At 36.7% G+C, this 15,784-nt stretch overlaps 1 protein-coding gene across 1 annotated transcript; it reads left to right on the forward strand.

Annotated features, from left to right (window-relative positions):
- The first annotated feature begins 2,264 nt into the window (after window positions 1–2,264).
- Window positions 2,265–14,741, forward strand: sfrp5 (secreted frizzled-related protein 5). Its single transcript, XM_027141895.2, has 3 exons — window positions 2,265–3,162; window positions 8,342–8,419; window positions 13,647–14,741. Exons 1-3 carry the CDS (start codon window positions 2,631–2,633, stop codon window positions 13,973–13,975), a joined length of 939 nt encoding a protein of 312 aa, XP_026997696.1. The 5' UTR covers window positions 2,265–2,630; the 3' UTR covers window positions 13,976–14,741.
- The last annotated feature ends 1,043 nt before the right edge of the window (window positions 14,742–15,784 follow it).

Below are 15,784 nucleotides of genomic sequence, written 5' to 3' on the forward strand. Positions count from 1 at the left end.
GAAAACTTTCAATGTCACCCAAACACTCCTTAAAAACAGGTGTTGAGCCCTTTCAAGGTGCTTCAACTTAATACAGTATATGTATGGGAGCATTAATTTCACCAACACACCCCTTACAACCTTGCTCCTAATGCTATCCCGAGTCTGTTAATGTGTTACTGAAGGCATTGGTGTCCTGGCATAAGTGTTCATTTCACATTAACACCTAATAATTCATATTTGCACATTTGACCCATTACTAGTTACTGATCGATACTTTAAATATCCACCTTCACAGTTCAACATGCCCTTAACACCTAGCTGAATAAAACAGCAGTTTTACATATATACATAATCCATAAAGATGTTTGTAGTTGAAAAATGCAGTGTTTTATCTTTCCCTTATTTTAGAATGGAGTCACAGGGTTATACATATTCCAAATCATTCATGGTTTGATGATAAACTCATTTCAATATTTGCCCTGATAGCATTTGTTATCCTTACTCAGGGAGAACAGGACTCATTTAGAACTGCTGTCTCAATTATTGATTTTTTAAAGGAGCAAAGGTTGAGGACACTTTTTCAACTAGGTTCTGACACAATCTGGGCAGTAAAGCGGATTTCCATCAGTGAGAAGGAGTGACTAGAGCAGAGGGATCTGGAGAGCACTGCTAGCCAAGCAGCATTTCATTCAGCTGAGAGTGCAGTGGGAACTCACTTTTATGAAGTTGTCCAACAGTGATCTACTAAGACACAAGAACGTGTTTTGAATTTCCTGTAGTTTTGTGTCTCGGCCTCAGGACCTGCAACTTTGAACAGCATAATGCTGTAATCCTTTATCAGTGAACTGTGCAGACTAGGAAGTCAATAAGAATTAGTAGAGACCCGTCTTATAAAAGTGCCAGATAATAAAAAAAATTGTCATATAGTTACTTTTACATAGATATTTCTTATGCACTTTAAACGTAAATGCTTTTCTTTTATATTCAGTGATACTCTATCTTTATAAGAACCTTATATAACATTTATCAGCCAAGATTATGAATATCCTGTCCAGAAATTTTGGTTTACAGCAAATAATCTTATAGTATCTATTTTTATCAATTGTACCATGTTGACTCCTGGAGGTCATAAGGTGTTGACAAATTGTCTCATATAGCTCTCCTTATCTCTTAAATTGTTTCTATAATAACAACAGGAACTAGAATGTTAGATGAATAGTTTTTTCTTAAAGCATGCAATTTTTTTAATTATGCTTTATCTGGATTCAGTTCTGTGCCAACATTATCTTTTAACCTGTATGATATATTACTTAGTCAGGCTAATAAAAAGTGTGCAACATTTTACTTATCGGCTGACCTTTAACTGTTTCCTAAACTATGACAAGACTATTAAAGTGTTAACTTTTTAATAGTTGTAAAGCATACAAGTGTTAATTGGACACACAGTGTATTTAAATAAAAACATGGAAGACAACTCAAAATGCTGCATTTCTTGTGTGAGGTCTCTCAGTAAGACTGATATTATAAACTGTTAATGGTTAGATGGAAAAGGTTGCAATGTGGCTGTAAGGCCCCCTGCTGCCGAATGCTTGCAGGCTAAAAGCTGGGCCCCCCATGTGTATGTGTGTGTGAAGGCTGCTGATAAAAGGTGACAGAGAGAAAGCCTGACTCTATTCACATCCAAGCCTGACATTAGCATATCTCAAATAGCATGGCCAAACGTCCCTGACCACCTGTAGCTGCACTGAATGTCAATGGCTCCCCAAAAAGGTTCTCCTTAAACCGGTATGTTCTAAAAAATGGAAAAAAGAAAAGCAAAAGAAGAGTGTGTGTATGTTTGTGTAAGTGCATGTGTGTATGTACATATGCAAGGAAATGAAACATGCTGAACACACTACATACACATACATTCTGTCTCTCTGTCTCTTTCTCTCTCTCTCTCTCTCTCTCTCTCTCTCTCTCTCTCACACACACACACACACACACACACACACACACACACACACACACAACACACACACACACACACACACACACACACACACACACACACACACACACACACACACACACACACACACACACACACACACACACACACACACACACACACACACACACACACACACACACACACACACACGGTATGTACTACCGGCCAGGTTGTGTGACTGCCTGTAGGGGCGTATTAGGGGAGGTGGGCTATAAGGGAGTGTCAGTCCATTCAGGGGTGCCGCCCACTGCTGAGCAGTTGGCTGTGGTCAGTGGAGGCGGGTCTTTGTCAGTACAGGAGAAGACTGTGGGAGGTGGAGTGGACTTGCAGCTTGCTAGGGGGCTGTCGGCTGGTAAAGTCAGCAACCCACTCCTTCATATTTCTTAGGTGCATCTTAGAGAGCCTAGAAAAGAGAAAGAGCAGTGAAAGCTGCAATTCAGCCCTCGTGGAAGAGCCACCTCAATCACTGAAGTCAGAAGACTGCTATACTGGGAGATTAACCTGAGCAAACCTGAGCAAGAGAAGGAATCAAAAAACTTCACTGAAAAGATCTGCATTGATTTTCTATCATCAATATCTTTTTAAAAGGGAAAAAGGATTACTATATTGCTGCCCTCCTTACCCCAACATAGATAAACTATAGAACTCAAGAAGCATGGCTATACATAAGAGGCAGGTGTGTGTGGCTAGTTCACTGACGTTAGCACTGGGACTGGTCTTCTTCAGTTCAGCCACCTTGGCAGAGGAGTACGATTATTACAGCTGGCAGTCCGACAACTTCCCCAACGGCCGCTTTTATGCCAAGCAGCCACAGTGTGTGGACATCCCGGCCGAGCTCCGTCTCTGCTACACCGTCGGCTACAAGAAGATGCGACTTCCCAACCTGCTGGACCATGAGACCATGCCTGAGGTGATGCAGCAGGCAGGCAGCTGGGTACCCCTCCTGGCCAAGCGCTGCCATGCAGACACACAGGTGTTTCTCTGCTCACTGTTTGCTCCTGTGTGCCTGGACCGGCCCATTTACCCCTGCCGCTCTCTGTGTGAGGCCGTCAGGAACAGCTGTGCTCCTGTCATGGAGACCTATGGCTTTCCCTGGCCTGAGATGCTCCAATGTGACAAGTTCCCCATTGATAATGATCTCTGCATCCCAATGCAGTTCTCTGGGAATCATGCCACTCAGACTCCAGGTACGACTCACAAACGTTTGAGACTTTTCGTCACTTTTCTTTATCAAATAGATTATTCAGAAAAACGTTTAAATTAGAGCAATGCTATTTACTATAGGAGTAGGTATGGTAGCTATACACCAAAAATTTGGCAAGAAAATTATTGAGCTCCTGACAAAAATTCAGAAGATATGTCAAGCTCCTGAGACCTACTGATATGGCTCATATGACTGCTTTCATCAATACAAGTAAGTTTCTATATTATTTATGGAGCTACAAATATAAATAACATCAAAATAAAATTGTACAAAAACGTACAACAAAAATATCCAAACAAAATTGTTGTACGCACAATTTAATACAGCGAGTGAAACCTAATTGTGAATATATACTATAAGGTAATAAATAATATAATAAGTACATTTAATGTCAGCAATGCTACACTTAAAATTTAACCTAAAGTCTACACTTAACATTTGCACTCAGATTTATTCATTTTGTTCAAGCCATGTTAAGGCAATGAGTAGAAAACAAAACAAAACAAAAAAGGACATATTTGCAAATTGAAAATCGCTGCAATCTATGACCTGTGTCTTCAGAAAGTGAGGGAATTCCCTATACATTTAGAGACAAAAAATACTTTGCACCTTCAATATCTAAAAGTAAAATCTCATTTGGAATGTCTAGGGGTAAATTCTGTTGTGTTGGGCTTTCTTGCTCTCTTTCTTGCTCTCTTTTTTGTATTGTTTAGCCAATTAGCCAGGGGGGGCAATTACTGTGGGTCACTAATTAGTCTGAATAACTATACATCAGTCAGCCTCATTGAAGATATAATGATGAACCATAAAAGAAATAAAGCTGAAAGAGAAAGAAAAAAAGAAAAAGGAAGGGAAGTGGCATTAAGCAATAATGAGGTATGGAAAGAAGCATGTTCTTTGTCAATATTCTGATCATTTGCAAAGCATGAAAAGAAAAGAAAAAAAAACAAAATTGAAAGACATATCCTGTACAGTGCATTCTTTCCTAGTCTTGAGAGAATCTGTGATGCAAATTCCTTCCACTTATTCTTGAGTTTTTTTGTTTATTCTTTTTTGTTTACAAGGTTTTTTTTTTTTTTGTTTATAATGCAATTCTTAGGAATTGCGTTATAAAAATCAGATCTGGTCTGAAACTTAAGCTAGCCAGGGATGTCTACTAAAATATTCTAGTGTCCACATGCTAAAAACATTCTTACCAAAAAGGACATGTCTAGGAATCTAGGAATATACTTCATTTTATGTAAATATATTAATAATTAATGCTTTAATAATTCATTAGATTTTTTTCCACTGATGTAAACGATTGAGTTTAATAAACATGCCAGACTTCAATATATATACTTCTAAACCATAGTCTAAATAAATTGGAATCAGTGAGGACTTAAAAGGATATCAGGACTGAAATATATATATATATATATATATATATATATATATATATATATATATATATATATATATATATATATTGATGAGTCTGACCTTTTATATATATATATATATATATAAACAAAATTTGTGTTTATTGTTCATAAAAAAATGTGTCTGTGTGTCCTGGGTGACAAAAGGGGAAAGCAGACAGAGAGTGGGGAAAACATCAATCATACTGACTTCATGCTGTAAAAATACAACTGTTCTAGTGTTATAAAGACCAGAAAGCAAAACATTGTAATTGCTTTTTGCGAAATGGAATTCTTCTTTACACAGTACTCCTGGACTGACACCCTGCTGACCCCAGCTATAAGCAGCATGGCTTCGGTTGCAAATTTAATCTCAGAATTTTCTCAGAGTTTGCTTTACATCATTTTGAGTAATCCAATTACTATGTGTCTGTTTAGCTCTAGTTCTGCAGTTGTACTCTTTACATATCCTGCTGTTGCATATTCTGTATCATGGTTCAAACATACCAACATCGAGCTAGCGGTTTAATTAACCAGCGAGTAACATGTTGCACCTGATGAGTGAGGCAGCACACGGCCAGACAGTCGCTCCAATGTCTGTTTTGCTAAAGGCACATGGCGATGAGAAACAAGATAGCATAGTGACATGAGCTCACATTAGATGAGTCTGACCTTTTACTGGCTTGTTGAGTGCTCCAGTGCACAGTGAACAGGGGTCTAAGCAAGGTAGAGGGGGTTTCTTCTCTGGGTTAAGGTAAAATCCTCCAGGGCCAGTTCACAGCCAAGATCTGAGTTCCTGAATAGGTATCTGGAGAGTACCATGCCTAAATGATGGATGCACTCTGTTAAACGACGTTTCTACAGTAAGGGAGCAATGTGGGTGGGTGGGGGTCTTCAGACATTAATTACAATAACAGAGGAACATTTTTTCACGTGGAAGACATTTAAAAAAAAAAAATTCAGGCATCATTTTGTAATGCTTTATGCTCAAGCGTTTTATCTTGTACCTTCCAGTGAGACCAAATGAGCCATAAAATTAGGACTTCTGAATCTTAATGAAATATATGCCTTGTATTCTCATGTCTGATAAGAGTATCTGCTTAAAGAAACAACGTGCCTACAGTAGTCAAAGTATCAGACAACAGATAAAAAAAAACACCCCACATTGATCCATTATGACGAAATATCTTTAGTTACAGGAAACATCCAATTTAACTGCAGCTAAACTTCTGTCTTGTGTTAGAACTAGAATTCATAACATCATAATCATAAGGCTTTATACTTTCCAAATGACTGCAAATAATCAGGGATTATTCCATAATTGTTTCAGTACATTTTTACTTATTTAAATAAATGTCAAATAAAAATAAACTGTATTTGATAATGAATCTTTAATATATCCTGGGTACAGAGTGTGAAATAAAATGTTCTGAATTGAAAGCTCAAAATCAGATAATCTGCAGGAAATTCAAAAGGTTCAGCTGTACCATGTACTCATAGAAGCAAAATAAATGATTAGCTTGTTTCGTCTTGAGCAAGCCTTTTTAATGTGATCCAGTCAGCTTCTAGTCATATGCAATCATTTATCTAATGACATTTTAAAGACATGCACAACAACCATCGCTAAATGTTTTGCTGAATCAATTGTACTGTAAATAGCTTGAGACAGTCTGTTAATGTGAGTTGATCACTAAATCTACACAGAATCTGTTTGCAGAATTCCCACTGCTAGCTCTTCAGGCACATGCTTTGGCTTCAGTTCAAGAGGGCATCCTGCCAATAAACCACCCAGCAAATGGGAATAAATTACTCTGCAGTTCAAATAAGACATTGCAGTTTCAAGAAGTGTGGCTTTCAGACAGTGTTCAAGACCGAAGCCTTAAGCGAAATGACACTGTTCCTTCACTCACAAAGAGATTGTGTGAGTGCCACCAGTTGAAAAGTCCAGCAGTCTCAGGGAATGTATAGGAATTTCGGCTGGTTAATGCATACAAGGGGGTTCGCCACCACACGCCACCACACAAGCAATGAAAACTTCCGAACTTTAACCCTTCATATTATCTGCTGCAGTGACTGCACTAGTGACAGGGTGATAAACTCTGACCCTCATTTTTCAACCTGGAAGAAGGAATCAGAAGGGAGGCATGTAACTGCTTAACCCCAGGCACGTTTGTTTTCTTTGGTGTTTTTTAAAAGTGCTCAGTGAACAGAATACAGATGGCCGCATTACACTGATCATAAGGATTTTATTTTTAGCTGCTTGGAGAAGTCTTTTTTTAATAAATCCTCATTCGGTTGCTACATTTTTGTTTGGTAAAATCAGGTTCCTTAGTAGTTCGCTGGTTTTTGAAGGATTTATGGGAAACACTGTATATAGAACCTTTAAGCATTCTCCTGAAGGAGCAGTTCTGAAGGAGGTGTAGAATATAGTCTAAGGAGAAGGCTTTAATTTCCATAAGAACGTATTTTTTTGTCCTGAGAAGTTTACAGAGAATGAAATATACTGTAACATCAATTACTATATAAGCAATCATGATAATTCCTGTTTAATAAGGCAATAGTGTCTACATTAAAGGTATATCTGATATTATCGTACCATGTCTACATCTACATTAGAGTACCATAACTTTTAAGTGAAGCCATTTATGTGTGTGTGTGTGTGTGTGTGTGTGTGTGTGTGTGTGTGTGTGTGTGTGTGTGTGTGTGTGTGTGTGTGTGTGTGTGTGTGTGTGTGTGTGTGTGTGTTGATAAAATAAGGATCATGTAGATCTAGTTTACTAGAAAGCTAGTACCCAACTTTATTAGCTACAGCTGGCAAGGGAATAGTGAACATTACTGTAACACATTTCACATTCATCAAATTATTTATAGCCACACAGAGAGTTTCATTTGTGAAACAAAATATCTTGAAATCTGAAGTGACTCATTGCAGAGGAAATCAAACATCCAGTTGCCTGAAGCATTCGCGCTCATTATTATTCTAAAAGCTATGGATTAAGCACTATTAGCTCTGGCCTTTAGTCCCTTTTTTGAGTGCAGCAGTGGTGCGCTTTACATGCCTCCCTGTCTCTCAGCACAAAACGAGACCCCATTAGAATGCACATACACACACAAGGATTGCTGTGCAAGCACAACAGCCTCTATGTCTGTTAAAAGTCGGAGCTCAAGTGATATATTATGCATTCCACCTATGGTTTAAAGGGCATCAATATAATCTTTTCCATGAACTGAGATTTAGCAAATACAATTCCGTCCATTCTTGCATTTGTCAGATTTCTTCATGTTATTGAACCCACCACAAGTAAAACATTTAACTTCAATTGTCACTCAGTAGCTTGAAAATATTCAGCAAAGTGCACTTTTTTCTGTGGGAGTTTTCTTTTTTTGCCATTCCTGTACACTAAAAATATACACATAACTAAATTCAAACATTTTCACCGCCTTAATTGCAAGGAAAACATTGCACCAGACTCCTGTTCTGTGTATCCTCCCCACAGAAAATAGCATCTGACAAGAAGAAATTTGCAAAGTGTTTACAAAATGGTTAGTGCTTCTGTGAACCTGACTGCAGACCCTCATGTCCCTGCAGCTCCAGTCCACAAAACCAAATATTGAGTCTATGCTGCATGAGGGACATACCGCTACTGTGTTAATCAAATTACATCAGTAAAATATAATACAAAGTGGGACTTCCAAAATTTTTGAAAATTATGTCAGTTAATTTGTTAAAATAATCCGTATTTTCTCTTTTTCTCATGACAGCTTCAAAAGCATGTCCACCCTGTGACAATGAACTGAAAGCTGACACAGTAATGGAGCACTTCTGTGCCAGTGACTTTGGTAAGAAAGAATCTAACACTGCACTCACTCACTCACTCACTCACTCACTCACTCACTCACAAACACACACACACACACACACACACACACACACACACACACACACACACACACACACACACACACACACACACACACACACACACACACACACACACACACAGGTAGGCACACTGACATTGATCCAACACATACTACTGCCAATACCCTTAGCATATGAATTCTGTGTTGAAAGCACTGTTCAGGAAAATGTCTTGTTTACCTGCTCGGCTAAATTATCAGAAATGAGAAACATACGCTGTGTGATTCACCAGCATTAATAAGACTCGTGCTTTCTGTCATGGGGGAGAACTTGTCAGAATTGTAGAGTAAAAACGTTCATGGTATTGGATGTGAAAATAATAACAATATAATTATATTGTATAATGCAAAAAATAAATAAGTATAAATCAAGAATATTATAATTATTAAATCTAATAATAGAGTCTGGACCATTTCTGGACTTTTTATGGACACCCACTACGTCAGACAGACTTTTGCACAATTGACAATAACACAATTTGCACAACTTTTTCCAATATTTGTATAGCAATCTATGTTCTAATTCCTACATATCACTGTACCATATTCAGGTCCAATCACTGTATTCAGATATTACATTCACTATTTTTGATATATTTATTTTCTATTGCAATTTTCCACCATATTTTCCCTATATGCCCAATATGTTCTGAATTTTAAATTTACTTTATTGTATATTATTTGTGTATAGTTATTCTTTTTACCTGTGTTAATTGCCTCTATTTTTATCTAGGACAGTAGTAAAAAACCTTCAACTACATGTCATACTGTGTCTGATTGTGTATGAGACAAATGAAATATTATGTAACACACTGTGTAAGGACTACAAATTTTCCTCCATACTGGATGAAGGTCTTTAAAGTCTGTCTGAGCCTCCAGAATGTCTGGCACTGACCTATTAGAGGTGGATCTCCAAGAAATCTGTATTTCTCTGTTCAGAGTTGGCTAAAGAAAAGTTCAGAAAAGCCTTTCTGTAGTGAATGCTATGAAGTGGCTTCATTCTGTCAGTTGTCTTTGGCTGTGCGGTTTGTTTCACTTGGATGGAATCACCTACTTTTGTATATAATCACGTTTAAGTATGACAAATTACTTGCACCAGTGTGTTGAGTAGGAGGATTGACTGTTCCATACTTGCAGACATTTGGACAGGCAGCAGTCATATTGAATAAATATTTGTGACGGCTCACAAGCAAATGTCCAAGTTAATCACTTATTTTTTAAAAATATGCCTAATTAATAATGCTTTGCTCATGTTTTCCTGTTACATAGTACCATTTAACATGCATTTGCTGCTGTTTTGATTTATTTCTTTAGTGGTCTGCACAGAAATGTGGTAGAGTATTAAATTTCATAACTGTATGGTTTATTTGATTCACTTGGTTGTTATAAAAAAGAATATATATATTACCACAAGGAAATAACATTCACTACACCAGAGGTTCTGTACACTGAGTGCCAGCACAATTATTCTTATGAAGGTCATTAATAAAAGGAAATTACTTATTCAACTGTCTTAACTGGACAAAGAACAACATTCTTACTGTTCTGTTTTATTTAGTACATTTGAGTCTAATTATGTGACTCAAACAGACCTCTTTTAATACTTCAACAATCTTCTTGCTATTCACAGTGAGACACAGCATTTTGAGGGCAAGCGATATCAAAGAAAGAGACCAGCGAAGTTGGTGATTACTGTAGTGTACTGTAAATCTGGAGATCTGATTTTTTTAGGTCTTACAGCATTTAAAGACTGCCAAAGACGTTCATTCAATACAACTAAAAATACAATTGGTTTTAACAATTTTTAAGTCTCAATAACAAAAAGGTAGACTGAACAGAAATACCCTTTTATTTCCTAATTTCCCCAACAGAGTAGGATCTACAATGTAATATACAATGCAGTATACACCAGCTATATGAGATTGCCTGCATTGGATGTTTTTGAAATCCTCTAGGGTTTAAGCTTTTTTAGGCTTTCAATGATGAAATAAACTATGCAAGATTCCAGGCTACAGTTGTCGAAGTTTTGAGTTTACTTCTTTTTACTGATTACTCTGAAATACATTAAAACCAACACAAGTTATATTTATTTAAACTGCCATCTGTGGTTTGAACCAGACAGACCTCGGTGCTGAACAGAACCCAGAACTGCTCAATGACTGTCTGAAAGTAGTACATCAGTCAGATTACCCAAAAATGGCTCAAGTATAAATATACACAAGTTTGTGTACTACATTAGTCATTTGCTCACTTTTACAGTGGTTTTCATACCAATTCATATGGACCGGTGTTAAAATTTACAATTTTCTGCTTAACCCAACTTGAGTAATTCAGTGGTTTGTAAGTAATGAACTAATATCATTATGCACAGAAATTTCTTGAACAATTCTTTGTAACAAATTCCTTTTTTAATAGCTTTCCTAGGAAAAAAAAGAAAAATGGGCAGTTTATTTAACTATAGATAAGCAATTTATTAGACATAACACTAATGTAACAGTCTAGTCAAGTAGGATTAGTTAGTCTTATCCCTTTGAAAACCACTAGCCACAGTATCAAGCCCTGTTTACAGGTATAAGTATACCACTTGTTAACTTTATTATTTGTTATTATTTATTAAAGTTTAACGATTTATAGCATTTATTGGTAATATTAAGTGTAAATAGTAGTTATATGCTATTGGTACTTATAAATAGTGACAGATACTATTTGTACCTCAGTATTGTTGTGCATTCAATATTATGTAATGATAACAGAGTGTAAAGATTGTTACATTATAAAGTCTTATAACAGGCTGAAATGAAATGAAAACAGAGATCATTTGTTACTTATATATTTAGAAGAGAACAGATCAGAGGGCATAGAAGCCTTTATTATCGCCACATATACATTACAGCACAGTGGAATTCTTTTCTTCACATACCCCAACTGAGGAGGCTGGGGTCAGAGTGCAGGGGCAGCTATGAAGAGCTCACCTCTATTGTTACTGTTATAGAGAACTGAAGAGTAGTAAATGCAGTATGTATAATTGCCAATAAATAAGCTCTACTGATAAAATAAAGCAAGATTTTGGGCATTTGCACATCTGCACAAGAAAGAAAGAAAAAAAGAAAACACACACACACACACACACACACACACACACACACACACACACACACACACACACACAAAACCACAACCTTCTAAGGAGCATGATCTGTTTCTGCTCAGAGTGAATACCAGTCTCTACCTGCATTCATCAACCCACTCCATCAGAGAAACCAGCCACAATTTAGACCAGCTCTTGTTTAAAACGTAAGTTCAACTTGTCATCACAATGTTGCCCAGGCATGCTCATACTCCCAGGAACATTATAGCTGATGGGCAAGCATTAAAATCAGAGTTTATGTGTTGTTAATCTATGAATTTTAAGCTACTTGATGCACAACTCTATGAGATAGCAGAATCTCTTGTTTTGATCCTCGCTTATTGTGGCATCCAGCTGGTCCTGCTCTGTTCTTTCCACCTTTCCATAATAATTCAAATTCAAATTTTAATTGTCACATACACAACTATACACTGTATGACATGTATGGACTGACAGTCAAAACGGACATAAGAAGTAAAATAAATAGTATAAAAAAATTAAAAAAAACATACATCTCCCACATATGGATCATGTATGAAATACAGTTTATTTATTTATTTATTTATTTATTTATTTATTTATTTATTTATTCATTTATTCATTTATTTATTTATCCAATTCATTTCCTTAATACTTTTGCATTCTGTCTGATGGGAAAAAGATCTACTGACACTTAGGATCAAGAAGGAAGTGAAAAACTTATTTCACTAAAAAATAACAGCAATTCCATTGTTGTTCATTAAGATATGTACTAGAAACAGTACTGTATGTAACATCAGTATCAAACATCATTATCACTGACTAGATGATGAGAATCAACTGAAGTAATTTTAGGGTGCTTATATGTATTTCCTTTACATATAAGAACTTCTAAAAATCCATTTTTCTTTTACTTTTACAGTAAAATATTTTTGCTAAACAATAACTGCTTTAATAAATTATTCAGCACATAAGACACAGCGAGTGCATTGCTTCCTCTGGGATCTCTGGTTTCCTCCCACCCCAAAAAACATATCTGGAGGTCTGTTTTGAATTGACTATAGGTGTGAATATGTGTGTGTATTGTCCCCTGGAATAGACTGGCATCCCATCACTGGGAAATACTGGTTTATTCCCACATCACAGTAAATGTTCCTGGAGTAGAAACCAGACGTGCACACCAAGATAAAGTGGTTGCTGAAGATGAATTGATTTTTGGTAGTGGACTGCACTATTATGGATTTGTAGCTGCTTGTTCAGAAAACAGAAGAACAGAAACTGATTGTTTTGCAAGTCAATTTGTCTACCAAAGGGTCATTTAATTTGATTTATTCCTTTAAATTCAGTAAATTCACTTTTGGAATTTGTTGTTCATGAGGAAAGTGACATATGCATGTGTCACTTATTAAAAAATATATTCACCGTTTTTCCACATCATTTAAATACAGCAAAGGTTAATCTTAGTGAGGAAAGACTTTCACTAAAGACAAACCATTTTTATTATTAAAAAGGCACCTTTTAACTTAACGTAAAAAGTATCATTAAGCCTACAATAAATTGCATGGTACATAAGTCTTCAAAATCTTCATGGACAAGACCTTACTGCTTATGTAAGGTGAGTAGCTCTGGCAGAGAATGAGGTAGGGAAGTGCTTGTAACCACTGTATGACTGTTTCACATCTGTCTTTAAAACTTTCCATTCGTCTCTCTGTCCTGTCCCGGGTGACTGCAATTAATGCCATCCATGGTTAAATGATGCTTCTCTTGGGAGGTGTAAACTATTCAACTGAATGGGATATCCCAGGATGTTCCTGTGAGCTTGTTGTGAAATGTCTTGCTGCTTGAGAGAGTACAAAAGAATGGAACCAGTATGACGGTGGGAGCCCTAAAAGGAATGACAGAATTTCCCTCCCTTTTTTCCCTCAAATATTGAAAGAGAGAGAATGACAACACACACACACACACACACACTGACATGACATGTTGATATTGCTTTTTGCCAGTGAGTGAAATGATTTAATCCATTTATGTCTCCTATAGCTCTTAAAATGAAGATCAAAGAGGTGAAGAAGGAGAAAGGTGACCGCAAGCTTATCGCAGCTCAGAAGAAGAAAAAGGTTCTTAAGATGGGGATCCTGCGCAAGAAAGACCTGAAGAAGTTAACACTGTACATCAAGAATGGTGCAAACTGCCCCTGTTCTCAACTCGACAACCTTGGGAGCAGCTTCCTCATCATGGGCCGTAAGGTGGACCAGCAGCTACTGCTCATGGCTATTCACAAATGGGAAAAAAAGAGCAAAGAACTCAAATATGCCCTCAAATACATGAAGTCGCAGCAGTGTCCAACATACCACAGTGTCTTCCAGTGATCAATGACTATATAACTCAACTCTGCTCACTCAAAGCTTTTCAATCCCCCTCCACAATTACCGCATACATTTTATTCAGCAGTTGCCTTTCGGGAAGCACTCATTGCTAATGGTTTGATACTTCAGCAATCTTCATTTTTCTCTATATAAATGTACTCATTTACCTTTGTTAGAGCAGAGGATAAAATATCATTCCAAAGAAAAGTCCAAGTGAAATGCCATTTTTGTGTGGTAAGTAATCCCACATCAGGAGGGATAAGAAAGATGTAGGATCAATTTGTCCTGATCATGTTTATGTCAAGAGTGAAGAAAAGAACAATCAGTAGGTAAACATTAGATTAAAATAGCTTTTCTGTTAAACTTTATTTTGTAGATATGGATTTAAAAAAAAGTTAGACCATAAACCATGTAGATATGATTATGGTTATGAAAGTGCCAGATCTAACGTGGTTTGTTTTGAGAAAGAGGACTGATTGCAGATATTCGTGATTGTTGGTCAGTGGGACTATGAGTAGCACCTGCATCACTTCCCAGTTCTGAGAGAGTGTCTCATACCAGCCAGTTGAATGGCAGACTCTGGACTGAAACTCGCAGTTTGGTTGGTGAGATCTCTGATGCCTTTTTATACTTTGTTCTTTAAAATATACATTTTGTACTGAAATTATTACGACTCACACTTCTAAAAAATTAAAAAAGAAAGGAAACATCTGGCAGGCATATCATTTACTTAAAATTTACTGTTGCTAAAATAAATGATTCAAATCTTTATGCTAGAACTGTTATTAATGACATTAATGGGTTAAATTGCAAAGCAGATTTGCTGTACTGGCCTTGTTTCTGACCATCCTGAAATCATCTAAACCAAAGTTTGAAACAAAATAAAATATATAAACTGCAATAATATTAAAAATAGTTACAGCATAGTGTACACTATATGGTCAAAGATTTGTGGAGACCTGACCATGTCACCCCTATGCATATTTTACCCGAACTGAACACATTTAGGATGAACTGAAGATCCAAATGCACCCCAAGCTTCCTCACCCTGGCACCACTACCCAATCTCACTAATGTTCTTGAAATTAATGGGCAAAACCCCCAGAGCCACACAAAATTTAGTAGAAAGCCTTATTCAAAAAGCACATATGAGTGTCACACATGGTCTGGTATGCATAAAGATTTGGCCATATATTGTACTGTAGTGTAACATGTGTAAATACATTCGGAGATTTAAATGAGAAGATATCTGTCAGTCAAATTTTTTGCTCTCTGTTTTTTGTGCTGTGTTGTGAAAGCTGAAATATCAGATTAAGTCTTCAGTATCAGCACAGCTGGCATTGTGCTGGATATTCTTCATCAACACTGGCTGCAGATCTATCCAGCACACACCAGGATCCTGGCGTCTCGTTAGCCTGCATACATACAGTCCCATGCTCATATTTAACTGATGGTTGAAATATATTGATGCTGACAGCTGAAATTGGGCATGGGAATTGTTCTTTGTAAGTAATGATTAACCTAGTGGAGTCATTTGGTTATGGCATGAAACACTGTAAATTCATCAGATTCATGAGAACTAAAGTCACTCATATAAATCTTTAAAGCAAGAAAGAAACTATAAATTATTATGCACATCATATATCTGGTCGTCTGGGAAAACCCAATGGATGCTGTTGTGCTGTGTAAATTATGGAAAACAGCCAACAATGATGTAAAATTGGATTTTGAACAAAATGATCCGCTCTAATTTGGGTTTATATAAACATATTTTAGAGAAAAGAAATTGAGATTAGAGAGACCTTCCCTTAT

The sequence above is a fragment of the Tachysurus fulvidraco genome, chromosome 4 (genome assembly GCF_022655615.1).
Source record: "Tachysurus fulvidraco isolate hzauxx_2018 chromosome 4, HZAU_PFXX_2.0, whole genome shotgun sequence".
Lineage (NCBI taxonomy): Eukaryota > Metazoa > Chordata > Actinopteri > Siluriformes > Bagridae > Tachysurus > Tachysurus fulvidraco.